Source organism: Lytechinus pictus, chromosome 3 (genome assembly GCF_037042905.1).
Source record: "Lytechinus pictus isolate F3 Inbred chromosome 3, Lp3.0, whole genome shotgun sequence".
In the NCBI taxonomy this organism is placed as follows: domain Eukaryota; kingdom Metazoa; phylum Echinodermata; class Echinoidea; order Temnopleuroida; family Toxopneustidae; genus Lytechinus; species Lytechinus pictus.
Genome location: NC_087247.1, coordinates 53,226,542 through 53,252,956, shown reverse-complemented (window position 1 = coordinate 53,252,956; position 26,415 = coordinate 53,226,542). Strand labels below are relative to the sequence as shown.

The 26,415-nt window shown below is 34.0% G+C and overlaps 1 protein-coding gene across 2 annotated transcripts in view; it reads left to right on the top strand.

Annotated features, from left to right (window-relative positions):
* The window catches only part of LOC129257010 (ubiquitin carboxyl-terminal hydrolase 19-like), a 29,948-nt gene extending 7,634 nt beyond the window's left edge, over window positions 1–22,314 (top strand). The window contains exons 3-24 of one of the 2 annotated variants that reach the window (XM_054895243.2): window positions 2,139–2,269; window positions 3,471–3,653; window positions 4,536–4,642; window positions 7,316–7,387; window positions 8,973–9,085; window positions 9,512–9,705; window positions 10,807–10,987; window positions 12,102–12,235; window positions 12,755–12,847; window positions 13,492–13,557; window positions 13,877–13,987; window positions 14,495–14,784; window positions 15,282–15,342; window positions 16,095–16,207; window positions 16,986–17,129; window positions 17,724–18,124; window positions 19,121–19,234; window positions 19,684–19,784; window positions 20,356–20,474; window positions 20,775–20,927; window positions 21,322–21,479; window positions 22,080–22,314. In XM_054895243.2, the coding sequence (XP_054751218.2) occupies window positions 2,139–2,269; window positions 3,471–3,653; window positions 4,536–4,642; window positions 7,316–7,387; window positions 8,973–9,085; window positions 9,512–9,705; window positions 10,807–10,987; window positions 12,102–12,235; window positions 12,755–12,847; window positions 13,492–13,557; window positions 13,877–13,987; window positions 14,495–14,784; window positions 15,282–15,342; window positions 16,095–16,207; window positions 16,986–17,129; window positions 17,724–18,124; window positions 19,121–19,234; window positions 19,684–19,784; window positions 20,356–20,474; window positions 20,775–20,927; window positions 21,322–21,479; window positions 22,080–22,288 (3,248 nt within the window). In that variant the 3' untranslated portion in view covers window positions 22,289–22,314. Of the gene's footprint in view, window positions 1–2,138; window positions 2,270–3,470; window positions 3,654–4,535; window positions 4,643–7,315; window positions 7,388–8,972; window positions 9,086–9,511; window positions 9,706–10,794; window positions 10,988–12,101; window positions 12,236–12,754; window positions 12,848–13,491; window positions 13,558–13,876; window positions 13,988–14,494; window positions 14,785–15,281; window positions 15,343–16,094; window positions 16,208–16,985; window positions 17,130–17,723; window positions 18,125–19,120; window positions 19,235–19,683; window positions 19,785–20,355; window positions 20,475–20,774; window positions 20,928–21,321; window positions 21,480–22,079 lie in introns of both variants that reach the window. The other variant, XM_064097359.1, reaches the window with a different exon arrangement.
* Window positions 22,315–26,415: the final 4,101 nt, after the last annotated feature.

The window sequence follows — 26,415 nt, the reverse complement described above, 5'->3', positions numbered from 1 at the left end:
AATGAACTTAGACCTTGTTGGGGGAATCAACATCAAAATCTTAACCTAAGGTTAAGTTTTTGAAATGACAGCATAACTTAGAAAGTATATGGACCTAGTTCATGAAACTTGGACATAAGGTTAATCAAGTATTACTGAACATCCTGCTTGAGTTTCACATCACATGACCAAGGTCAAAGGTCATTTAGGGGCAATGAACTTTGGCCAAATTGGGGGTATCTGTTGAATTACCATCATAACTTTGAAAGTTTATGGATCTGATTCATGAAACTTGGACATGATAGTAATCAAGTATCACTGAACATCCTGTGCTAGTTCATTAAGGTCAAAGGTCAGTTAGGGTCAATGAACTTTGGCCAAATTGGGGGTATTTGTCGAATTACCATCATAACTTTGAAAGTTTATTGGTCTAGTTCATAAAACTTGGACATAAGAGTAATCACTGAACATCCTGTGCGAATTTCAGGTCACATGACCAACGTCAAAGGTCAATGAACTTTGACTATAATGGGGTATCTGTTGAATTACCATCATAACTTTGAAAGTTTATGGATCTGATTCATGAAACTTGGCCATAAGAGTAATCAGGTATCTTTGAACATCTTGTCCGAATTTCAGGTCACATGACCAAGGTCAAAGGTCATTTAAAGTCAATGAACTTTGGCCATGTTGGAGGTATTTGTTGAATTACCATCATATCTATGTAAGTGTATTGGTCTTGTTCATAAAACGTGGACATAAGAGTAACCAAGTATCACTGAACATCTTGTGCGAGTTTCAGGTCACATGACCAAAGTTAAAGGTCATTGAACTCTAGCCATTTTAGAGGTAATTATTAGATTGCTGTCATAACTTTCAAAGTTTATAGATATAGTGTATAAAATGTGGATATACATGTAGGGGTAATCAAGTATCACTGAAAAGTTTTAGGTCACATGATCAAGGTCAAATGTCAATGAACGTAGTATTGTATCATTATATGAATGGTGTTTTTTGTGAATAATTATTTTATATTAGTTTTCAAAGTCAGCACTGCTGCTATATTGAATCGCGCGATACAGGTGAGACAGCCAGAGGCATTCCACTTGTTAACCAATTGTCTTATAACTTGGACCACACATTGGTCTTGGGGTAAAGATGTGCAAGACACAGTTTACGAACATTTTGAAAATTGTGTTGCCATGGTAATGACATAAAATTCCTAAAATTAGGTGCAAAAAAAAATATTGCGCATCGAACTACTTTCTCAATTTTTTACCAAATTTGGACCACACATTGGGCTTGGGGTAAAGATGTGCAAGACACATTTTTTCGTACATATTGAAAATTGCGTTGCCATGGTAATGACATAAAATTCCTCAAATTAGGAGCAAAAAAAAATATTGCGCATCAAACTACTTTCTCAATTTTTTACCAAATATGGACCACACATTGGGCTTGGGGTAAAGATGTGCAAGACACATTTTTTCGTACATATTGAAAATTGCGTTGCCATGGTAACATCATGAAATGCCAAAAATTAGGTGCAAATCTCGCGTATCTTGACTACTTTCTCAATTTTTAACCAATTCTCATGAAATTTGGCTCACACATTGGTTTTTAGGTAAAGATGTGCAAGACACATTTTCGTATGTGTCAGAAATTGTGTTGCCATGGTAACAACATAAATATATGGCCCAAATTGGGTAAAAATCTTTTGGTTCAAACTACTTGATCAGTTTTCAACCAATTCTCATGAACTTTGGCTCACACGTTGGTCTTTGAGTAGATGTTCAGGACATATTTTTGCATGTGTCGGAAATCGCTTTGCCATGGTAATGTTACAAACTGTATCTAAAATTGGGTACAAACTTTGTAGTTCAAACTATTTTATCAGTTTTCAACCATTTCTCATGATATTTTGCTCACACATTGGTCTTTGGGTAAAGATGCGCAAGACATTTTTTTTTTATGTGTTGCAAACCGTTGCCATGGTAATGGCATAGGGTGGGGATATTAATCACCTTCAGTGATAGTTCTAGTTTTTAGAAATAAAACTATTTTGGAGTTTTATACTTCTACTATGACAAAGGTAGTGCTTGATTATTGTTACCTTCATTGCAATACATTTTTGTTGTTTCTTTTAAACCTACATATAGATGGCATTAAATGGGTCTGTTCACTTCAGCACCTGGTTGTCAAGTCATCTGATAGTGTTAAATTGAAAGATGGAGTACTCATTGTTCATCTGCCAAAGAAAGAGAAATTCAAAGAATGGAAACGATTAGGAGTAAGTCATATTTTGAATACTGTATCTTTAAAGTAACAGGCACAAACACCATCAAAGTTAAAGGGATGCTCCAGGCTGAACATATTTATATCTAAACGAATAGAGTAAAATTCCTAGAGCAAAATGCTGAAAATTTCAATAGCGAAGTTATGGAATTTTAAAGTTAAGCAATGTATTGTGAAAAACATTAAATACAGTGTATGCATGTTGTCATGAATATTCATTAGATGGGCTGAAGGTGGCACATCCCCACTTTCCCTTTTCTTATGTCATGAAATCATAATTGTTTCATTTTTTTATATACATGTGTGAATGACATGTCTCCCTTGTAATGAAATACATGTTAGTTGCAGCAATTAATATCTAGTGCACTTAATCAGTTGTTATTCCAATATTTTTGGTTCTTGAAAGAAAAGATTTGAATAAACCTTATTTTAAATAATATAATATTAAAGAACAAGTGGGGATATGACATCATCAGTTTGCTCATTGAATATTCATGAATACATGCCTAGAACTGTTTTATCGGAATAATGCAAAGCTTTAAACCATAACTTTGTTATTCCTTGTCCAATTTTGATCAAATTTTCAGGGTTTTGTTTGTCTGATTTTTCTTAATCTGTTCAAATCATATTATTTTCAGCCTGGAGTACCCCTTTAACTCTGTAGCCAAGCAGTGGTTCTCTGTAGTTTAATTGTAAATTATGGAAAGGTGTCATGATTTTTCCAATATATATAGCTTATAGATTGGAAAGTACTTGTGCCGCCAATAATTGCATGTAGCACCCTTCATGTTCAGCTCCACTGAGTTGGAGGCTGGACTAGACTCAATCATTTAAGGTCCATGGAGAGTTCACAATTTTGGGAATATACTTAAATATAAATGTGAAAATGTGCAGGTTCATATTTACATGTTTTCCAACAATTTCTCTCTGTCAGTCTGTCTCTTTCTTTTTATTTTATATCAAAGGTGCTGTTAAAACATGTTATTTCTTTCATCAAAGACAAAGGATTTGAATATGATTCAACAATAACTTCTATGACGGATGTTGAAATATCTAAATATTTTGTCCAATTATTCAATGACAACTCTAGTACTGTAAAAGAACTTGCAAGTTTCTTGCCATGTAATACTAATAGGTTCTTAGAGACAATGATTCCGGTTTCACAACTTTTAAATCTTTTTTTTTTTCATTTGTAGGATTGTGCTTTCACAAAAGAAATGCAAGAGGAAGGTATCCCTAATGTAATAAATGAGAATGGAATACAAACAGAAGGGTCATCAGTTGTTAGAGATGGAGAAGGTGGCATGCAAATGGATGAAGAGAAAGATGCTGAAGAGGAGTATTTAGTCAACCATGTCAAGCATAATTTCTTTCAGAGGGTATGTGTTTTAGTTTTCTTGGAAGTCTTGTTTAATGCTTTATCATATATACTTATATGTCTTTTGCACATTATCAGTTGTTCCCCATTCTTTTTCTTTTTTTTCCCCCACTCTTATGCACCAGTTTATTAAGCCTTTCTTTGTAACCTGTCTCACTAATTCTCTTGTTTTTCATCCCATTATCACTGTTTTGTTCCAGATCCTGTTTGATGTTGCCAGTTTATTAAGCCTTTCTTTGTAACCTGTCTCACTAATTCTCTTGTTTTTCATCCCATTATCACTGTTTTGTTCCAGATCCTTTTTGATGTTGCCTGTCTCATTATTTTAATCCCTCTTGGCTTGAGGTCTTTTACTGGCCTTACTTACACTAACTTCCCTTTGTGTCTGCCTACTCCTTTTCTTTCATCCCCTTCACTAACCTGATTGGTCTTCTCTACTCACTAATGCCCCTTTTGTCTCCTTGTTTCTAGTGTTGCTGTAGCTTGTTTGTGGTCTATATTATGGTTGTTCCACTTTATATGTTTGTCATTTTGCCTCCGACGAAGATTCTGCTAGGATCGAAAGCTTAGGCCCCTTTTTGACTTTCTAAGTCTTAAATACCATATAATTTCTTTACAAATATTATAATATATGTTATACTTATATAAATTCAGTTTATTATCCATATAATTTTACATTGTAATGAAAATCAGAGTGTACTTTTTTGTCTCTAAGATAAATGTTTGAAGATATTTGTTTCTCCATGTAATTGTCATGGATGTTCACATACATGTAGTATGCATTTTTTTAGACAAAAAAACGTTCATGTTTCTAATTTACTCTCAATTTATTCTACAATTCTTTAATTTTTCTATGCAATTTGTCTTTCATTTAAATCCACAGCAAGACTTGAAAGTTATTTACCTTCATATGTATGTGAAGAAGATCAAGCGGGACTCTGTCAGTGTCACTTTTTCAGAAAATGAAATATGCATCAAATTCAAGACTAAGTAAGAATCACCTATCCTATCATGAATATGAATGTTGAAAATTTGTTGTCAATTGAAGAATGGAAAGAACCGAATTTCCTTGTAATCAAATATCTAACCTTTAAAGTAGAAATATATTGAAAATCATAAAAATAAAGAATTATATATCAAATTAAAGGGGAAAATAAGAAGAACACGTTGGTGTACATCATTTATCATGGAGACCGATGAAACTCACTTAATTGATAGTTTAAAGTTCTCTCTCTGAATGCTTCAAACACGCACAATTACGTCCGCGAAATTGGGTTTTTTTGATGACGTGTATAAGTGTACGAGAGACGTGATTGGCTCTCCCACGTCAAGCTCCACTTGCATGCAAAACCTGTTGCGAGGGTACGTATTCTCCACACTGTCACTGAATACTTCGATCACGAAATTAAAGAAAACCCAGAAGTTTATCTAAATTTTGGATTTTCAAATTGATGATTTTGAAGATGAAGAGAAAATTGATGAAGTTTCTAGCTCTAGTGACGTGGATGGAGGTAAATTAGGGGAATTACGCCTGTGATGATGAGTCGGACAATTCAACTTGCATGCCGATTCGCTACCAACTCATGCAGCTGCTAGTGCTAGCTGCATGCTGCACGTACCGCGGGCCAAAATAAATCCATGAAAATGAATTCCAGCCTGACCATCCAGACAGAGTCTCTTCCCTCATTTAATCTAAAGAAGGAAAATAATGATATAACTGTACTTACAAACAAGTGAATATATCCGAATCTGAAGGCAAATCAACTCAACGAATAGCAGCAGACGATATGCACCGACGATAAACTTCACATGGCTGGGATAAATTGTCACTCGTTCTGTTTGGTATAATTTCTACCTCATTATTTTGACAAAATTACGAATCTCGGGGAATTATTTATCTATATAAAAATATAGTAACACCTCGTACTATTTTTAAATTACGATAAAACCTTTTTTGAAGCAAAAAGTTGAGGTAAATTAAAATTAGATGTAAAATATCATCCCCAACATGCTTAGCTCGTTCCGTATGTGATTGTAAACAAACCATCCAAAATGCCGGTTGAGAGCTGTGCAACACGTGCATCTACCGTACTCTCAGCTCAGCCAAGGCGAGCAAGCAATGTGTGTTTGTGATGGTTTGTTTACATACGAGCTACGCATGTTGGGGATGATCTTTTACATCTAATTTTAATTTACCTCAACTTTTTGCTTCAAAAAAGGTTTTATCGTAATTTAAAAATAGTACGAGGTGTTACTATATTTTTATACAGATAAATAATTCCCGAGTTTCGTAATTTTGTCAAGATAATGATATAGAAATTATATCTAACAGAACGAGTGACAATTTATCCCAGCCACGTGAATATTATCGTCGGTGCATAAATTATCGTCTGCTGCAATTCGTTGAGTTGATTTGCCTTCAGATGTAGATATATTCACTTGTTTGTAAGTACAGTTATATCATTATTTTCCTTCTTTAGAGTAAATGAGGGAAGAGACTCTGTCTAGATTGTCAGGCTGGAATTAATTTTCATGGATTTATTTTGGCCCGCGGTATGTGCAGCTAGCACTAGCAGCTGCATGAGTTGGTAGCGAATCGGCATGCAAGTTGAATTGTCCGACTCATCGTCATAGGCGTAATTCCCCTTATTTACCTCCATCCACGTCACTAGAGCTAGAAACTTCATCATTATTCTCTTCATCTTCAAAATCATAAATTTGAAAATCCAAAATCTAGATAAACTTCTGGGTTTTCTTTCATTTCGTGATCGAAGTATTCAGTGACAGTGTGGCGAAAACGTACCCTCGCAACAGGTTTTGCATGCAATGGAGCTTGACGTGGGAGAGCCAATAACGTCTCTCGTACACTCATACACGTCATCGAATTCGAGTCAATTCAGAGACCGCTGGGAGGCGTATTTCCCGGGGATTTTAGCGCTTTTTAATTGGCGATTTCCACCTTATGTATTACTTTCGTTATTGTTGAATGACCAAATGATAATCCCCACATCATGACCTTTCCACTGATATATAATAAGGCCATATTCATTATCAATATATTTCTCCTTTAATCAATTAATTAGAACTATTGCTGAGCAGGATTTCTCACTTATCTTGCTTGACTTTATTGATTAATAAATTTATATCGTTGCATCATATACATGTATGGGCACTGCCATATATTTCTGGTTGTTTGCAAATTGTAACTATAAATTTTGTATGTGTTTCTGTATTTGTTTGCTACACCGGACTGGAAAAAATAGTGTGGTAGTGGCATAGTTAAATCTAAGTTTAAGAGTACATGTATATTGTTAGATTGAGTGCATTTTATGATGAACATTTTTAAATCAATCATGGCATGGTTTTAGACAGAACTACAGGACATAACAGATATTGCTTGCATTTAAATATAAAGTTGGGCAAAGTTGGTTGCAATTGTGGGATAAGTGGACATTCTTGGAGACTTTGTGGATTTCTTCTAGTCTCAATAGATTTGTAAAAAAATATGTACTACCTCTAGTAGAATCTTGATAATAAAAAGTTTTTAAGTGATACTTAAAATTCCCTTTTTCAATGGTATTGTATGGTACAAACTAGAATAGAAAAATATTAGCTGTTCATTTCTCAATGATAATATAATATTTTAATGTGTATTTCTTTCAGTGACAATCAGTTTCTCCAGTTGAATCATGGGAGTACATCAGATACCTTATTTTGTTGGAGAATCAGACCATGGTAAGATATTGGAGTTGATATTGACAATGATGATTATTACAATGATACTTTATCATAGTCGGCCATATAAACCAGCTAATACAATTTGACTCGCATGTATCATGGATGATTATATTTATGTGCATGTGCACAGAGCTGGAAATGGATCATTCTTGGTCAGTTTAATGAACTAGTTCTAAGCATGCTTTGAATCTATGAGCTTGATCAAGGGTCCCATTTTTTTGTCTCGCCTGCATAGCAGAGCGAGACTATAGGCGCCGCTTTTACATTGAAATCTTAACCAAAGGTTAAGTTTTGAAATATCATCATAACTTGTAAAATATATGGACCTAGTTCATGAAGTTTGGTCATAACTGTAATCAAGTATTACTGAACATCCTTTCTGAGTTTCAGGTCACATGATTAAGGTCAAAGGTCCTTTAGGGTCAATGAGCTTAGACCATGTTGGGGAATCAACATCGAAATCTGAACCTAAGGTTAAGTTTTTGAAATGTCTTAACTTAGAAAGTATATTGACCTAGTTCATGAAACTTGAATGTAAAGGTAATTAAGTATTACAGAACATCCTGCCTGAGTTTCAGGTCACATGACCAAGGTCAAAGGTCATTTAGGGTCAGTGAGCTTAGACCATGTTGGGGGAATCAAAACAAAATCTTAACCAAGGTGAAGTCTTTGAGATATCATTACTGTAAAGGTATATGGACCTTGTCCATGAAACTTGGTCATAAGGGTAACTAAGTATCATTGAACATCCTGCATGAGTTTCAGGTCACATGACCATGGTCGAAAGTCATTTAAAGGACAAGTCCACCCCAACAAAAAGTTGATTTGAATAAAAATAGAAAAATCCAACAAGCATAACACTGAAAATTTCATCAAAATCGAATGTAAAATAAGAAAGTTATGACAATTTAAAGTTTCGCTTATTTTTCACAAAAGAGTTATATGCACAACTCAGTGACATGCAAATGAGAGAGTCGATGATGTCACTCACTCACTATTTTGTTTTTCTTTGTTTTGAATTATACAATATTTCAAGTTTTACAAATTTGAAAATAAGGACCAACTTGACTGAATCATAATATGATAAACAATGGCAATACCACATGTTTAGGGAGGAATAAAACTTTGTTTCACTGGTAAACGGAGAGAAAATTTGAATATTTCATATTTATCATATATTAAAATACAAAAGAAATAGTGAGTGAGTGATGTCATCGGTTCCCTCATTTGCATACTGACCAGGATGTGAATATGACTGTTTTGTGAAATTAAGCGAAACTTAAAAATTTCATAACTTTCTTATCTTACATTCGATTTTGATGAAATTTTCAGTGTTATGCTTGTTGGATTTTTCTCTTTTTATCCAAAAAAGTTTTTTGGGGGTGGACTTGTCCTTTAAGATCAATTGCCTTTGGCTATATGTTTTTTGTTGTTGTTGTTTGTTGTTGAATTGCCATCATAACTTTGAAAGTTTATGGATATATTCATGAAATGTGGACATAGGGATAATCAAGTATCACTGATCATCTTGCACAAGTGTGGGGTCACATGATCAAGGTCAAATTATTTTTACTCTATTTAGGAGACCAGTTGTTCCTGCAGCCTGTCATCATAAGGTTACAAAGAGTAATCTAGAAGTGAACATCACCCAACTAAAAGCAGAGAGGTGGAAGGCTCTTGAATGCTCTACTAAAGGTGAATGTTTGCCATGGTGGTTCCTGTTTTTTAAGCATGCATAAACACTGAATTTGATACAAATACTTGTTTCACTTTTGGTGTGTACACAGACAATAGATGCTATTTACTCTATCTTTAATGTGCTTGACCCCTCTATTCATTTTCTTCATGAATTTTGACCAGAGTATGATCTAATGTCCATTGCAGACAAACTTACAATTAATGGAAACTCTAAAACTTTATTTCCAACTAATCAGAATTATGTTGAGGGGACTACACATAATTTTGTTCGTCTTGGATTCAAACACAACTGTTTTTGCAGTAGGCCTGTAAAACAATATCAATGCCAAGATATTCAACGCTGCCAGGTTTGACTATGTGAACACTTGTTACATTATTAATAGTTGCAGTAACAACCATTCTTTCACTGTCTTTGACCCTCAGACACTGGAAACACTCCCAGAGGAAGGGCTGCCTCCCAGGGTGACTGGGTACCTCTTTCTTCAACCAAGACAGCCACACCTACCAAAGAATCAGCTGAAATCACCAAAGATTCAGGCTCTGAGAAGGAGAACCTGAGAGGTGCTGTGGGAGGAGCCAAGTCTGTGGAGATCAAGGAGAGTGTAACTAGGACCAAGGTTAGACTCTTGTCAGACCTGATAAAGCCTCCCTGTCAAAGATTTAAAAAATCATCTTTTTATAAAGAGCTTATATTTTGATGGTTTTTCCAGTATAAATAGTTATCAGTTCCTCAACAGATTGTGTACTTGAGGGAGTCTTTCCATAAAGGCTTTCTGCCTAAAAAATCCAACTTTTTTGCCATTCTTGATATGAGAAATCTTTGGCTTAGTTTTTAATGAGGGCTGAGTCCAATCGACCACTTGACTCGTGACTGGCAGCATCAGTCAGTCACTGGCACAATTTCTTCCAGAAAGGTGTACCGAAGACTTGAAATATCTACCACTTAAAGACATATATTTTGTAACTAGATCTACATATCAAAACCTTCACATGATACATTTATCAAACCTGTAGAGCTATGGAAATAGAGTACTGAACAGGATTCGTAAAATTTCTTGCTTGAATTTATTGACCCCTTGACAGTATGAGCCCGTCGCATGGGTGCTACCATTTTGTTATTATATCTGTTTGCAGCTTTCGTTACTTCGCTCCAATTTTGCAGTAGTGTAATGAAAGTAAATGCTAAAGCAAAACATGCCTCTTATCTTTTAGTCTTAACTCAAAACAATAGGTTGAAGTAATTTTATATAGAACATTATTTGATCTTTGAGGGTTGTAACCATTGATTTATAATGTATTTCAGACACTTGTCTTGAGGAATAAACAAAGATCATAAAATTGAATGAAATTGTATGATTGTTCGTTAAATGGAACATCGGGTCAGATGCTTAAAAAGTAGCAATTGCTGGCAAGCAATTGCTTCAAGCTCAAGTAATAGCTAGCCAAGCCAAAGATTATGCTTTATGCATACAATTTTTAGCAATGGCTTAATTGTCAAGGAAATGCTAGCAGTCAGCGATTGCTTGAACTTACTAGCAAAAGCATTTACTCGCTCATTTTTACGCATACAGAATCAAGCAGAAGCCAAGCATAAGCCTAACGAAAGCAATTACTACTTTTTATGCATCTGACCCATTTTCTCTCTGTAGATAAGCCAAAATGCACTTCCTTACCTACTTGCTGTTCCACCATAAGTTATGTTTAAGTCTGTTTTACAGAAACCTACTTGCACAGTACCGCCACTGAGTCTAGGAAAGCAGGCTCCATCTCTACCAGTAGAGCCTACACCATCACTTCATCTAGGTTACTGTGGTCTTGATAATCTTGGTAACACCTGCTTCATGAACAGTGTTCTTCAGGTCTTGGCCAATACAATTGAACTCAAAGACTTTATGCTAGGTAAAGTGATATAATACTTGTGTCTGAACTTGTGTTGTGAGTGGTTAGTGGTTTGTTGAGCACCTTACCAATAATCAAAGTCGCGTATTTGGAGCAGGAATCCTGCAAGCGACTTTTCATTGGTAATCCTTACATTTTAGCATAGACAAGAACAATACGAGATAGCTTGTGAAAAGAAGCATATTGCCTTCACAGCATGATTTCAGAGAAAAAAATAGCTCAGACTTTTGGTAAGGTGCCTTAATCCACAGTGCTAATGTAAATGTCTGACAGCATGCAAACAGAAAACCAACAGTCTGAGGTTCTATTTAAGGGAACTGTACTGTTTGTCAATACAAAATTTACTCAGAAAAATAAGTATATTACAAAGAATGAAAATTGACAAAATGATAAGTTTTGATCTTTAATTCATGAATGTTAAGTTATTTCTAGAGGGGACTTAGTTGGATGTCTTGTATAGGCATGAGCTGGGGAGAATTATGATCAATTTTGGTGCACCAATGTCAGTGTGACATCACGATGATTCTCATTTAGAATTTGCTTATGAATTTGGCATACCAAAGTAAAATACCTTATATTAACTTGAAGTAAATTTTTTAACCACACAAAAATACTTAGTAAAGTTCTACTTAATCAAATTGAATTGAATATCAGCCTTATTAATGATGAATGATACCTCACTGAAGGGCAGTACCACAATCTCTTCTTTTGAAGTCCTTGAATATCAAAATCTCTCCTCTACCAACTGAGCTATTGTATCTCCAAATATTGAACTCGATATGAGGAAATTGTGTCAGATTCTTTTATTATTTTTTCTAATTCAGACTTTTATCCAAGTCATTATGCCATGGTATATATATTTTGTTCATTATATGCAGAGTTGTTCATTATATACGGAGCAGAAACAATCATGTTCCTTGTAAATGGAAAATATAATAGGCTGTATTTGGAGTGAAGTTTCTCACAATAATTGGAACAATTTATTCCTACAGTTGCAGTAGAAAAATGAGAATTGTAGTATGGAGAGCGTCCATTCTATATGTGTATTATTTTCAACTTTCTTTGCAATGACTGTCATATAATGAAATGATATTTACTTTTTTTTTATTTTTAGGAGCCGACTTCAAGAATGAGATTAATCGAGACAATCCCCTAGGTAGCGGGGGTCATCTTGTTCTATCATTTGCTGTATTGATGAGAAGGCTATGGGGAGGGCAAAATAAATCCATTGCTCCTTCAAAACTGAAGGTAAAACACATTTTCACAGTAACCCATTATGCTATTAACTCGCCATGCAGTTATTTAGACACACAAAACAAATATTTCATCACCTGGCTGGCAGAAGAGAATTAAGATTTCTGTTGGTCAGGAATAAAGATGATAACTCTAGGGCAATTCCATAAAATATGTACATCCGACCCCCTATATGTGGGACCTTCGTGAAATTTTCTTGTTCTTTTGACAGTCTGTAATGCTCTCAAATGACCGTGACTTGGTCAGTTTATGAAGTGAAGTAAAACTTGAGAAAAATGGGGGTCGGACGTACAAAAAGATTGATGATTTTATGGAATTGCCGTCTAGGATTCACTATAGCACCCTTTTATCAGCTATCCATGTGGTGGTGGTGACGGTGATGTGATGATGACGATGATGATAATGATGAGAAAATCAGGATGTTTAGAATATCTCATTTTATTGCAAGAATATTCTTATTTATTATATTGCTGGAATATTAATGGTATATAATACTTTGACTTGTTTTTCAAGTCCATTATATCAGCCAAAGCCAGTCAATTCATGGGGTTTGCTCAGCATGATGCACAGGAATTCATGGCATTTCTTCTTGATGGACTTCATGAGGTTAGTCAGATATCTTGCTTCATTGTTATTATACAAGCTATAGTCCGGATAGGTTGAAAAATAATTTATGTTGTTTAATTGAAATTACACACATTTATAATTTTGCAACGTATTGCAGACTAGAAAATACATGTTTAAAAATATGTGTGTTCCGGAAATAGTGCAAGCCTTGTTGTATAAGGGTAGCAAAAATGTATTGTAGAATGTTGAAAGACATTGATGGGACTACAAAAGTCTTGTTAAAAAGAAAAATCCTTAACTTAGATGTGTGTTGTATTTAATATATTAAAATAAAACCCAAGAAGAAAGTAAAAATCACATTTGTGTAGATATACTTTTAAGGTACCTGTTTCGTATCTTCATTTAATTTCTTTGCAATTAATTTGGGATGGTATTTCTGAGTGCAACTTTTCAGGGCTTCATTTTTACAAAATGTAACAGACACAGGTCACAAATGAAACCTTACATCTCAGATTTTTTTAAAGTTTTATAGATTAATCAATATCAACATGAAGATGAAGATTTCATTGTTGAAAGGATACAAATATTAAAGTTTTAAAGCTTATTTATTACCCTTTAGATTATTGGAACTTCATATTTTTACTGGTGTTATTATGAATTGTAAATCTTTTTTGTTTGTACAGGACATCAACAGAATTCGTAAAAAGCCTTACACTCAAACCGTGGATTCTGATGGAAGACCTGATGAGGTGCGTATATTGATTTAATTGAGACATTTTAAACCATTTTGGACATATGAAGAAAGTGATTAAATCTTAATCTGAAAAAAGGTACATTTATATGCTGATCTTTAATGTTCAAATAGTCTTTAATATAAAACCATGTGAATGATTTATGTGAATGTCGGCATCCAAGCTGGAAATAGAGCAGCAAGCTAAACTGTTGATAAAAAGAAACCTATATGAATATTATTTCATACTAAAAACGAGGGTTTTTTTAACCCACAGAGTGCTTAAATGTTTCTTGAATGTCATAAATCCTTGTTCACTTTCTTGTTGAATTCATTAGGTTGTAGCGGATGAAGCATGGAAGACACACAGGAGAAGAAATGATTCATTCATTGTTGATTTGTTTCAAGGCCAATACAAGTCCAAACTTGTCTGTCCTGATTGTAACAAGGTTAGTCTGAAGAAATATCAACACAATTCATACCCCCCCAAAAAAAATCAATAATTACTCCATGGACAACTATTGTTGGTTTATTTTTGGATAAAGGTTTTGCAATGAAGTAGATGCTTTTAGAAGTATATGTTTTGATGTTCGGAAACATCTTAGTTCGATGCTACTAAGGAGGTTTAAATTAAATCTAGATCTACCTAAATTCCGTAGTTTTTCTCAAGCATGTAGACATTCAGAATATGGTCCAATTTAAGTAATGTGTATGAGCAATGTGGACTTACCTACATTTGTTTAAGCATACATTAATAGAAGATCAAACAGCAAAGCAAAAACACTTTCTCCAGCTAGTGTCACTTCAAGTCTATAGCATGATCATCATAAGCACATCAAAACATTAAATCTACTGTTTTTAGCTTCTGGCTTGCTAATATTATATACTTCTACTGCTGTTATATAAAATTTAAACATATTCCTATTATTCCATACCATTACGTTCTCCTTCCCCAGGTATCAATTACCTTTGACCCCTTCATGCACCTGTCCATGCCCCTTCCAAAGAAGAAGCGTCACTTCCCTGTCTACTTCTTCTCACGAGACTGCCATCAACGACCGGTCAAGTATGTAGTGTCACTAAGCTCTGATGCTACTGTCCATGAGTTGACCGTTCAGGTTGGTCAGATGGCAGGAGTCAATGCTGCCAATTTGAGGGTCTTTGAGGTCCATCGGAGCTGTATCCAGAAAGTCTTTTCCAGAAGGAGCACAATGTCGGGTGTATCCTTCAATGATATTATCTTTGTGTGAGTAGTGAAATGTTTATAAATATAGTAGAATATAATGTTTTCTGTATGTATTAAAATGTGTTAAGGCTTCTGTCAAGTTAAAAAACTCACACCATTTAATTTTCTTTGAAATTGAGTTTCAAATTATGAGGCTGTATGAAATGATGGTAATAATGAAATATTTTTCCTCTCTTCTCACTTTTTCCTCTTTTTATCTAATGGCGATTTGGGCCATTTACTATTAGCAGTTCATCTGTTGATCCAGATAGATTTGTTGTGTTGGAAGTAGATAAAAAGGGTATGTAGCGTTAAAGGAATTGAAATGATGAATGGGTTGGCATTGTCAGGCATAGAAGGTGCATTCAGACATGGGGTGATAAACCTCGGCAGCAGAACTGAACAACATTAGATTGTACAAAGTTTATATGATGGAAGGTGCAAAAAGAGGAAATGTTGAGGGATTAAACCAAATTGGAATTCACCATACCCTATTCACTATAATCTTTTCCTTGCAGACATGAAGTCTTATCACCTTCCTTAGCAGGAGAGAGTGTAGTAGAGCTTTCAGTCATTCAGGTATGTTATAGTCACAAATTATTTATTTACTTTATTATTGTTATAACCTTTTACTGAATGTCCTGCAATAAGGTTTATATAGTTCATGTTAGCTTTGATATTCATAGCCCTCAGAATTGTCCTGTGTGAAATCTTTTACTCATAATTGTATTTCTTACTTCCATGATGCTATGTCCACTAGAGTACCTCTAGAAATGAAAGATGCAGAACAGGTAATAAATAATAATAGAATCTAATCATTGTAAGTGAAGATTTGTGTCTTCGATTTTACCTCTTCAATTAATTTTCCTATGGTAATTGATTGCTTTGTTGACAGAATGAATCATATTTTCAATTCTTGAAACAGTATGATTTTGTGACTTCAGATATTGAAATACTGCTACTGGCTTTGTAGTAAAGCTGGTGTAATTACATTCAAATATTCTTTGGAAGTGCTTCAAAATGTTTTTTCATGACATGGTGTGAGCTATACAAAATGGCTAAATATTGTGATTCTTTGTCTTTTGCATCTGTGCATTCCTTTCCATTATAAATGTCATTCCATAGGATTTGTCAAATATCCTTAGAAGATCAGAATAATATTGATATGATTAACTTAAGTGCTGTGATCTCCCCTATTGTTTGTGTTAACACCTCCTGCACTTCTTTACAGTTCATACTGTAAAAAGATGCATTAGAAAATAGAAAGGCATGTGTTTCAAGAACTGTATGATATATTGATATTGATTGAATTGTTCTGATCTCTCCTACAGCGTATGTTAATGCCTCCTGCTCTTCTTCACTGTTCACACTGTAAGAAATCATGTGAGAAAAGCAGAAGTCTCAAGAGATGCACCAAGTGTTACAGGGCAGCATACTGTGATCAGTAAGATTGGATCGGATTACTTTTTATTGTATTTTATTCTGTTTTGCATTTCATTTTATATCATTCCATTCCATTACCATTCCAATTCATTTAATGAAATCAAATCAATGCATCATCTTTATTTTCATATTCATTTCATTTTGTGTCATTGTCATCATCTTCATCTTTATTTCATTAAATCAAATAAATCAGTATCATCTTAATTTTCATCGGAGAACAATTATTTCTATGATAAAAATTATTACCGAATGTGTACTTTACAGAGAAGTTCTGTACTGAATATTCAATGATGGGCGTTTTACTTAGAGAGTAATAATGACTGAAATTCACCTCTCCAATGGGTATGCAATTATTTCAGTTTTCTTTACTGGAAATCCATCAGATATGTAATTCTGATGATATGGGTGCATAATTCTGAGCTACATGATATTGATCCTAGTAAAAGTTAATTTGAAATCAGACTGATATTGATGTTGATAAGAGGCCTATTTCATGAATGGTGATAGATACAAGTGATATTGATAGCCTGCTATAGTTTCAACTTTTCCTAGTTTATAGCTTTTTCATTTACAGACAATCTCTGTCTTTATGATACCTGAGAGGTGTTTCATATAGAGGATTAAGTATGACTAAAAATCATACTCAAATTTTTTGTTGGTTGCTGTATAGAAATCAATGAAGTAATCAGCTGAGCATCCACTTTGATATCTAAGTCTTTTGTTTAAATACAATGTAGGCGATAGCAGTTTTACTTTCCATTTGCTTGCAACTATTACAGAGCTTGTCAGAAGAGCAATTGGAACATCCACAGGACTTCTTGTCGCAGGTTTCCAGAACCTGTTGGATGTCCTTTCATCATCAGTTTACCTAAATCTCATGCCACATATGCCAGGCTTTGTCAGCTCATGGAATGTTACGCAAGGTAGGGTCTACTAGAATCAAATCTCTTTTGTTTAAAACTTGCCATCAATAACAATTAATAAAATCAGTTGACAAACTTTTTCATTGCCTGTGAACTAGCAAGATTCTAATAACTTTAAAAAGTAGTTTGTGATCCATCAGTGATAACACATGAAACGGAGCCCTGAACTGGTTTTCTTACACTTGTGTCATTTATGAGTTGGGTATTAACATAATGTTGAATCTAAACCTGTTGGTTAGCCTTTGCTTGGATAATTGATATATTAATTTGTGGTTACTGCCATGATTATCTACATATTTATTATAGTAACCATTTTATACACCGGGTTCAGTAATATCATGGTTCGAATTTGTATCCTCATCATTTCACATTTATTGATACATGTATGGTAAGTAGTAATGTGCAATTGCCATTTGCATTTTATTAGAACATCAAATTTTGTATATTTGTAAAGGAGAACAATTTTAGCAATAATTAAGTCATTTGCAAAGAATTGCAGGTAAACCTGGAAATACTTAGATTTCTTTCAAATTATTAATATGAGAGGGATTAACCAGGCACTTTTTCTTTTCATCTTTTTTTTCTCTCTTCCAGGTATTCTACCAATGTGTTTGTGCCACCCCTCAAATCACCAGGTTCTATAAGTAGCAGCTCTAGTAGTAGCTCTCATGAGAGTGAACATCCCTCTACCTCTACCCATTCACCCCCTCATTCCCAGGGTCTGGCACCCCCCTCTACCACTACCTCTCCAGTGAACACACCAAGAATTCCTACCAGGGATGATGATGAAGAGATGGAGGATAGAGAGGATGGGAAGGAGAAAATGAATGACAGTGGTATTGAAGACCCCATTCACTCAAAGGACATGGGAGATGCATCGATAGAAGGAACAACTGACAGAGATGAGGCTTTGAGAAAAGGAGATGAAGGAGGGGGAGGAGATACTGGAGAAGAGTCTATCGGCCATTTCTCTGATATGGAAGGAGCCGCCACTGGTAGGAAAGAATTTGTTGGCCTTCCTCGATGTTGATATTTTATCTTTTGTACATGAAGAAGATATGTTATATAATGTATACAATGCAAAATAAAATTCTGAATTTTCAGGTTGCATTGAAACTTGCTTGTGTTCCCCTGTGTACATGATATCAATACTGAGAGTCATACAATTTGAATATGTTGCCAGATATCTGGGCCCTGTTGTATGAAGAGTTACGATTGATCAGATCTACAACTATGGAAAGCCAGCAACGTCAACAGCTAAATTGCATGTTTTGTTCAAAATATTTTCTAGACATGCTGAATATTCTTACATTCATTGTTTTCTCTAAAATTTATTGTGCTTCTCTTTGTTTACAAAGGACATTGTGCAAAGTTCGTGTAGAAAAAATTATGAGATTGATGGTTTTCCATACAATTGTGGTTGATTGGATTAATTGTAACTCTTTGTAAGATGGGGCCCATGCTTAATTTATTTTACTTATAGCTAATTTGGTGTAGTTTCAGCAAACAATGAGTTTACGACTTTTCAAATCAATGTTAAATGTTATCATTTCATTGAGATCTAAATCTGGTTTATTTGCATAATCTAACTTTGTGAATTATCTAGGGTGAGAAATTACCACCTGGAATATCACCAATACAGATGAATAAAAGCGAGACAATATTTCTTTATTACAAGAATCATTTGGCATATATGTTTTTTATTCCTCTATTAAAACACTTGAGTATTTGATTCTGTTTGAACTCATTTTCAGATTGTTACCACAAAGGGCATTTATTTTCAAACTAGGTGTTTGATTTCTTCAAAAACCTACTTCACACTTGTATGACTTTGTGAGGGAATACAAAGGATCTTTATCAGATGTGTGTAGTAAACAAAGTTATTGGAAAAATATATGTGACTTGTGAGTTGTACTTTTTGACCATTGATGTTTTGATTAATAATTCAAGGTCATGCCATTGTATGATTCTTTTCTTTTTCTTCTAATCAGCTACAGTGGTTGGACAACCTCAGACCTTGGAGAGAAAGATGCCTCTGTTTTTCATCAAGCCTGTCAATCACATAGGCAACAGCATCCCAAGCAAGGAGCGCTTCAAAGATGAAGGTAAGATTCTTAAAATGATAGAGGAATGTACACAAGTATAAAGTGAGCAGATGAGAATATTGAACAGGAAGTGAAGAAACAAATTATCACATTTTAATTGATTTGCAGGAACGTAATCCTGCTGTTTTCATGATTACAAGCTGTAGTAGTATTTATGATGATGACGATGGATGATTGTGATGACGATGATGATGATGATGATGATTATGATGATGATAATGATGATTGTGATGATGATGATGATGATGGTGATGATGATGATGGTGATGTGATGGTGATTGTGATGTGATGGGGGTGGTGGTTGTGTTGTTTTTTATATTGCTAATGATAATGATAACAAGTAGTATTATTATATTCCTTGATAGTCCATGATAGTTTGACCATGATGCATGCTATCTTATTATTACCCTATTTTATAATTTTATTCTAGTAATTTTGGTTTCGTTTAGGTGATGTCCCTCTTGATTTGACTGGTATCATAAGTGTAGCCATGGATTGGAGAAATGATCCTAAACAAGAGAACAATGTTTTAGTAGAGTCAAGAACACTGGTAAGTTAAAGGAAGAGATAGAGATGGAGAAATAGATGCAGAAGATAAAGATAAGAAGGGGAGAGAGAAACAGAGGATCAGAAATAAGTGCTTTTGTATCTTTATCTCAAGGGGTACCTTATTAGACATACTTCAAACATAGTGAATTGGCATTTTCTTGCAATGAGTATTAACATTATTGTAATTTAATGATAAACACACTTTGTATCATCATTTAGCTTCTTAAAATAATATTTATTTTTTAAAAATTGTGTTTGACTTGAGAATGGATTAAGTCTATTCTATTTAAAATAAATTAGAAATTCTCGCAACACATTTGCTGTTTTAAAGAGAATTGTAAAAGTTTGAAATTAATGTCATTCATAATGGAAATAATGATTTTGATTGTTTGATAAACCAAGCACTTGTCAATTATCAATATTTTTTTTTAATGACTTTTCTTTAAAATAACAATAGATATAAATGTTAGTATGGATCAGATATTGATAGATTTCTCATTCCATTTCTTCAATGAATGAATTATTCAATCATGTATAACAAAACACTCCTGTTTCTTATGTTATCTATTCAGGACTATAATGAAGATGAGTCTGTGTGTGGTGTAAAATCCTATGAAGAGACTGAAATCACCTTGGACCAATGTCTCAAACTATTCACAGAGCCTGAAAAGCTGTCTCCTGAAGAAGCATGGTAAGAGCTCCTATCCTTATCCTGTTATATGAACAGATCTTGATTTATCAATCCCTTCATGAGTATATGAGGTCATTGGTTCTTTCATGTGTAGTTATTACTTTGTGTTTGTGTGAACGATTCATATCTTTAATACTGTGTTGTGTAAAATGTATCACTAATTTTGGAAGTGACAAGGTGAGGTGGTTCTGTCTCTCACCTTATATTTATTTATCCCTTAGTATGAACAAGAAAAAAAATCATTGGTAATCTCCAATATGATGTTATTACTGTGATGTTCATGTTGTTTTTTTGTCACAGGTATTGTCCCAAGTGCAAGCAACATAGAGAAGCAACAAAGCAGATGTTACTATGGCGATTACCTTCTACTCTCATTATTCAATTGAAGCGGTTCTCATTTGGTAACATGTTATGGAGAGATAAGATAGACAAGATGGTGGAATACCCAGTTAGGTAGGTAACTACATGATGTTTGGTAACTAACTTAGTGTCATACCCTCATTATTAATGGTGCATTTATGATAACATTTGTTTGGTTTCCCCATCTTGCAGCTCCAATGATGCAATTTTGTAAGATGTGTTCAGTTTCAATGGTGCACCTTTGTTAACATATGTTTGATTTCCATTTGGAATACCCATCATTTGAATTTTGAGAAACACTCACTGTTATGAAAGTAAAATATGTAATCACCTTTAAAATTTCTCCTTACAATGTCTTGAAATATTAATTGTATGCAAAAACCCAAATTGCTTAGAAAGGAAGAGGATTTCTTTTGTTGTTTGTTCTTTAAAAACTGACTCCATATTATCCTCAGTTTATTTAAATTGTTTTATTCCAAATATTCAGAGGCTTGGATCTGTCTCCTTACTGCCATGGTACTCACAGCCAACCTTTGATCTATGATCTGTATGGTGTCATCAACCATCATGGTGGTATTCTAGGAGGACATTATACATCCATTGCTAGACTGGCTTCTACTGCTGACTGGAGTAAGAATGAACATGGTGAGTTAGGGGACAAGACAGTGTGTTCGTAAATGCTTCAAAATCTACAAATGAAATATTCCTTGCATAATTTTATATTTGAAGAGCTCACTTGCAAAAGGGGTTAGGTCCACAATGATAATTTTTTTTTTAATATATAGAAAAAATTGAAGACAGGTAGATTTCTTTTATACCCAATTTTATGTTCACATGATAGGGTAGTACATCATGACAATTTAGTTTCTCATAAGAATAAAAAAACATGTTTTTTTTTCGGAATGGTCCAAAGTGGACTTAACCCCTTTTGCAACTAAACTCTTCATTTCTAGGAATATTTCTACCTTGGAAATAAATCACTAAGACGATTATTATATTTGTGATATTTGACAACTCACTGACTCAATTAAATGGGATATTTCCGCATTTGTTCTCAGACATTTGCACTCCAACTCCTGTCCAATCATGAATGATTATTTTCAGTATTCACTTGCAAGATTTGAATTTTATGTTGTGCAGAACCCTGACTGAATTGAATTTATGCAAAATAAATTCATTTTATTCAAATATGTGTGTGTATAATTGCAGTAATACATCACTTATACTATGATTCTTCCTCTCTAGACTGGAGACTCTTTGACGACAGTCACGTAACGACCATCTCAGAGAAGAACGTGGTAACGCGTTCTGCCTACCTCCTCTTCTATCGACGACGCCAACCTTATACCCCATACATCTGGCAACCTACTCCAGAGCCAGAGGTTGAACCCATGATGGAAGGGAAATCAGTGAAAGAGACAGTGGATGAACCAGAGGATATGGATGATAAGTGAGTGCTTTTTTATTTATGTATTCGGTGCAGTATGTGAGAAAATCAGCTCTGGCATGTTCAGAAAACTACATATGCATGTTTGTACATGTACCTTTCACAACACGCTATGGATAAATTAATTTCATATTAAACTGTTAATGTCTAAATGAAATAATAAATCATCTTTTATTCAATATTGCATTGTGAAACTGTATGAGTTGCGTAAAGCTTCTCATAAAGTTGTATATGACCTTGTCAACTGATAAATTGCAAGCAAAATAGGCTTCTCAAACATTGATGGGGTTCATTTGCTATGTTCAATTATGCAGGTGATAATGATTATTCTAATGATAATTATAATGATAATTATAATTATCACCGTTTACCTACAATTTAGTCCAAAGTGTACACAATGCAATGTAAATGAGATTATCAGAAATAATTTACTAATTCTGATGAAATGTCAAGAAAATATTGAATTACCATGATGGAACTTCTATTTTTTCATGAAATATAATGTTGCATTATGAATATATTTGTGATATACCCCTGGGTTAAGGACGTTCCACAGTTATGTTTGTGCGCATTATGATCTGCGCATAGTTTACACTCTGCGCGCTGACGTCACAATGGATGAACATGTGATTAATTAGCTGCGGGTATGAGCTGATTTTTCTCATCTTCTGCACTTTAACTGCAGATCCGATGCGTTATTTCATGAAGATAAAAAATTGAATTATTCCATGGACCATTCTAAAAAATATTCTCTACAATTTCAAAATACTTTACTCTGCAGTGCTGCCAAGAATCACGAATATAACCCCGAGTTTGAATAAATGGTAGAGTGGTTTTGATTTTTTATTCACATAGATACTAAGCGTTCGGCGCATTTTTTGTGTTTTAAAAAGCACATTTGCTCTAATAAAAATGCTGATAGTTTAAAAACAAGCACATGAACCCCTATTTTTTAATGTTTGTACCTCTTAGGTATACCTTCCTCTACAATTCTGCAAATTTTGGTGAAAATGACATGGATTTTTAATAAAGTGCAGCATTTATTGTACGTTTGTAGTTTGTTACTGAAAGTTTACATTTTTTAGATTGGGATTTTGTTATCTTTTACGTCATTTTTAAGAACTGACAGTGCTGTTAAACTTAAAATTGCAAACAAATAGCACTATAAATAGATTCTCCATTCTAAGGATACAATTATTAACTCTCTTGCGAAATTTGATGACTTTTTCATGTATTTTGACTGAGTAATAGAGGTTTAAACTCATTGTAGTAATCTTGGGCGGTTTAAAAATGCCAAATTCTTTTGAATGCGCAATTCTTAAAAACATCAATTTGGGTGAACTTCGAAGCTCTATAGCAAAAAATCAAGCACATGGACCTATGTTAATTTTTGCATATTTCGTATATTAAGGTTCTAAAGTATCTATGTGCACAGTTTGGTGAAAATGACATGGATTTCACTTTAACTGTGGAATGTCCTTAAGTGCAGACTGAATTACTTGCTATATATGAGAGTTTGTTTTAATATGATCCATTTAGATGATGCTGTATATTGGTCTATTTTGACCTGTCTACATTTTGAATCCTTTTATAGAATACATTAATTCATATTATGTCGTTCACATTGTTTGTGGTAATAATTCCTCAGGATTATTTGTAAAGCATTTAATTACTTCATTAATATATAATTTTTCATCCCAATAAGACAAATTATTTCTCATGCCCACCTTGTTTTTGTACAAGATCAAATATTGCTTATAAATATGGGTGAGGTCACACAAAAATTTGCTGATTATTCTTCAATCTTCATTGAATGTCTAGTTAGAAGGATTGTCTGGCTATAGAAGCCTCATTCTATGCTTCCCTTACTTGAATATTCTTTCTTATTGGAGCATAAACTTGATAGAAAGTGTAACACCTCACCCCAACCCCCTAACGAACAAACACAACCTTAACAAATATCCTTCTATCAAGACCCATGTTGAGAGGTCTTCTTAGTTTTACATGTAATGATTTCATCATTCATCAGCTGGTTCATTATAATAAAACCATAGTAAACCCAGTAAATACACATCAGCAGTGTCACTCCCATTACTGGACTTACCCTACCGCTATTTTCATTCACTTTATAGTTTATTGCAATACCACATGATCACATTTAAAGTCTATGATAGGACATTGTATGGATCAATATAGCCTTCAGGGGGTATTCTGAAAACTGTGTTGGCATGAAAAACACGTGGCCAAAGTGGTAACACCGTGAATTGTCTTGAAATACACAGTGCGCAACGCTCAACCCCGTACGCGGTGTAAGGGTGGAAGATAACACGAAATGTGGTATTCTGAAAACGGTGTTAGCTAAAATTTTGTTCAAAGATAACATGAAAATTTAACACTGTGTTAAGGAGGGGTTAAGTTAGGGAAGGTGATGGCTGCAGTTTTTAGCAGACGCAAACGTCAATAACAACATATACAAGCATATAGCTATCGTCTGGGAGAACTTTCTGTAATTTTCTTTCATTTTGCAAGCTTTATTTTCCATCTACCTTTCTCTCTACTTACAAAATGATGCTACAATACAGGTTTCATGTCACCGCCCGCGCACTCATTTTTTCCCTGAAAATTTTGCGCGATCTTTTCTTTAACAACGCATTTAATTGGATTGAATAGATGCAGAGTGGGACGAGTTGAAGATAACCTGAAATGAGATAACACGGTTTTCAGAATACCGATTTGGGGGTATGTTAGGGGCATGTTAAATCAGAGAGATAACATGATATTTAATACCAAAGTTAACACAATTTTGAGAATACCCAGGATGACAATGATTAAATCACAGGATATCATGCAAAGCCCAGAATAACACATTTTGTGTGTGTTTATATCAGCCCTTTAAAGCTCATGAAGTTTAGATATAATCATTTGCCTTAGAATGTGTTAGTCCAGGATAGGCCCCATAGAAAATTGTCCAAACCTTGTTTTTAGCTCATCCGGCCCGAAGGGCCAGATGAGCTTATGCCGTGGCGTGGGGTCCGTCGTCTGTCGTCCGTCCACAATTTCAAAATGCTTCTTCTTCGCCATTCCAAGTCCGATTTCAAAATTCAAAATTCACAAAAAATGCTTCTTCTTTATTTGTAGACCGATTTTGAAGTTTTTGCTTCCATCTGGTAGAGCTTCATAAGGTTAACCAAACTTCTACACAGAATTTTGTAATTTTGACTTGAACAATTTTTATGCTAATTTATGTGAAATTAATTTATGCATATTTTTAAAAATTCACATAAAATGCTTCTTCTTCTTTATTTGTTGACCGATTTTGTTTTTTTTTCTTCCATCTGGTAGAGCTTCATGAGGTTCACCAAACTTGTACACAGAATTTTTAAATTTGGAGTAGAAAATTATTTATGGTAAATTATGCGAAATTCATAAATCACAGAAAATACATCTTCTTTATTTGTTGACTGAATTTCAAAATGCTTCTTCTTCATCATTTCATGTCTGATTCCAATTCTGTTTGCTTTATATGATAGCATTAGGTGGGGGATTCAAAACTTCTACACAGAATTTTGAAACTCATTAAATATGCTAATTTATGCGTATTTTTATAAATTCACATAAAATGCTTTTTCTTCTTTAATTTTTGACCGATTTTGATTTTTTTTCTTCCATTTTGTAGAACTTCATGAGGTTCACCAAACTTCTACACAGAATTTGAAATTTTCATTAGAAAATTATGCTAATTTATGCAAAATTTATTCATAAATCACAGAAATAGCCTCTTCATTTGTTGACCGATTTTGATTTTTTTTTCTTCCATCTGGTAGAGCTGCATGATGTTCCCCAAACGTGTACACAAAATTTTGAAATTTTGTCTAGAAAATTATTTATGCTAATTTATGCAAAATTTATTCATAAATCACAAAAAATGTCTTTTCTTCTTCATTTGTTGATCAATTTCAATTTTGTTTGCTTTATATGATAGCTCGAGGTGGTGATACAAAATTTCAACACAGAATTTTGAAACTCATTAAATATGCTAATTTATTCATATAGTTTCAAAACTCACTAAAAATACTTATTTATTTGTTGATTGATTTTGATTATTTTTGTTCCATCTGAGAGCTACATGAGGTT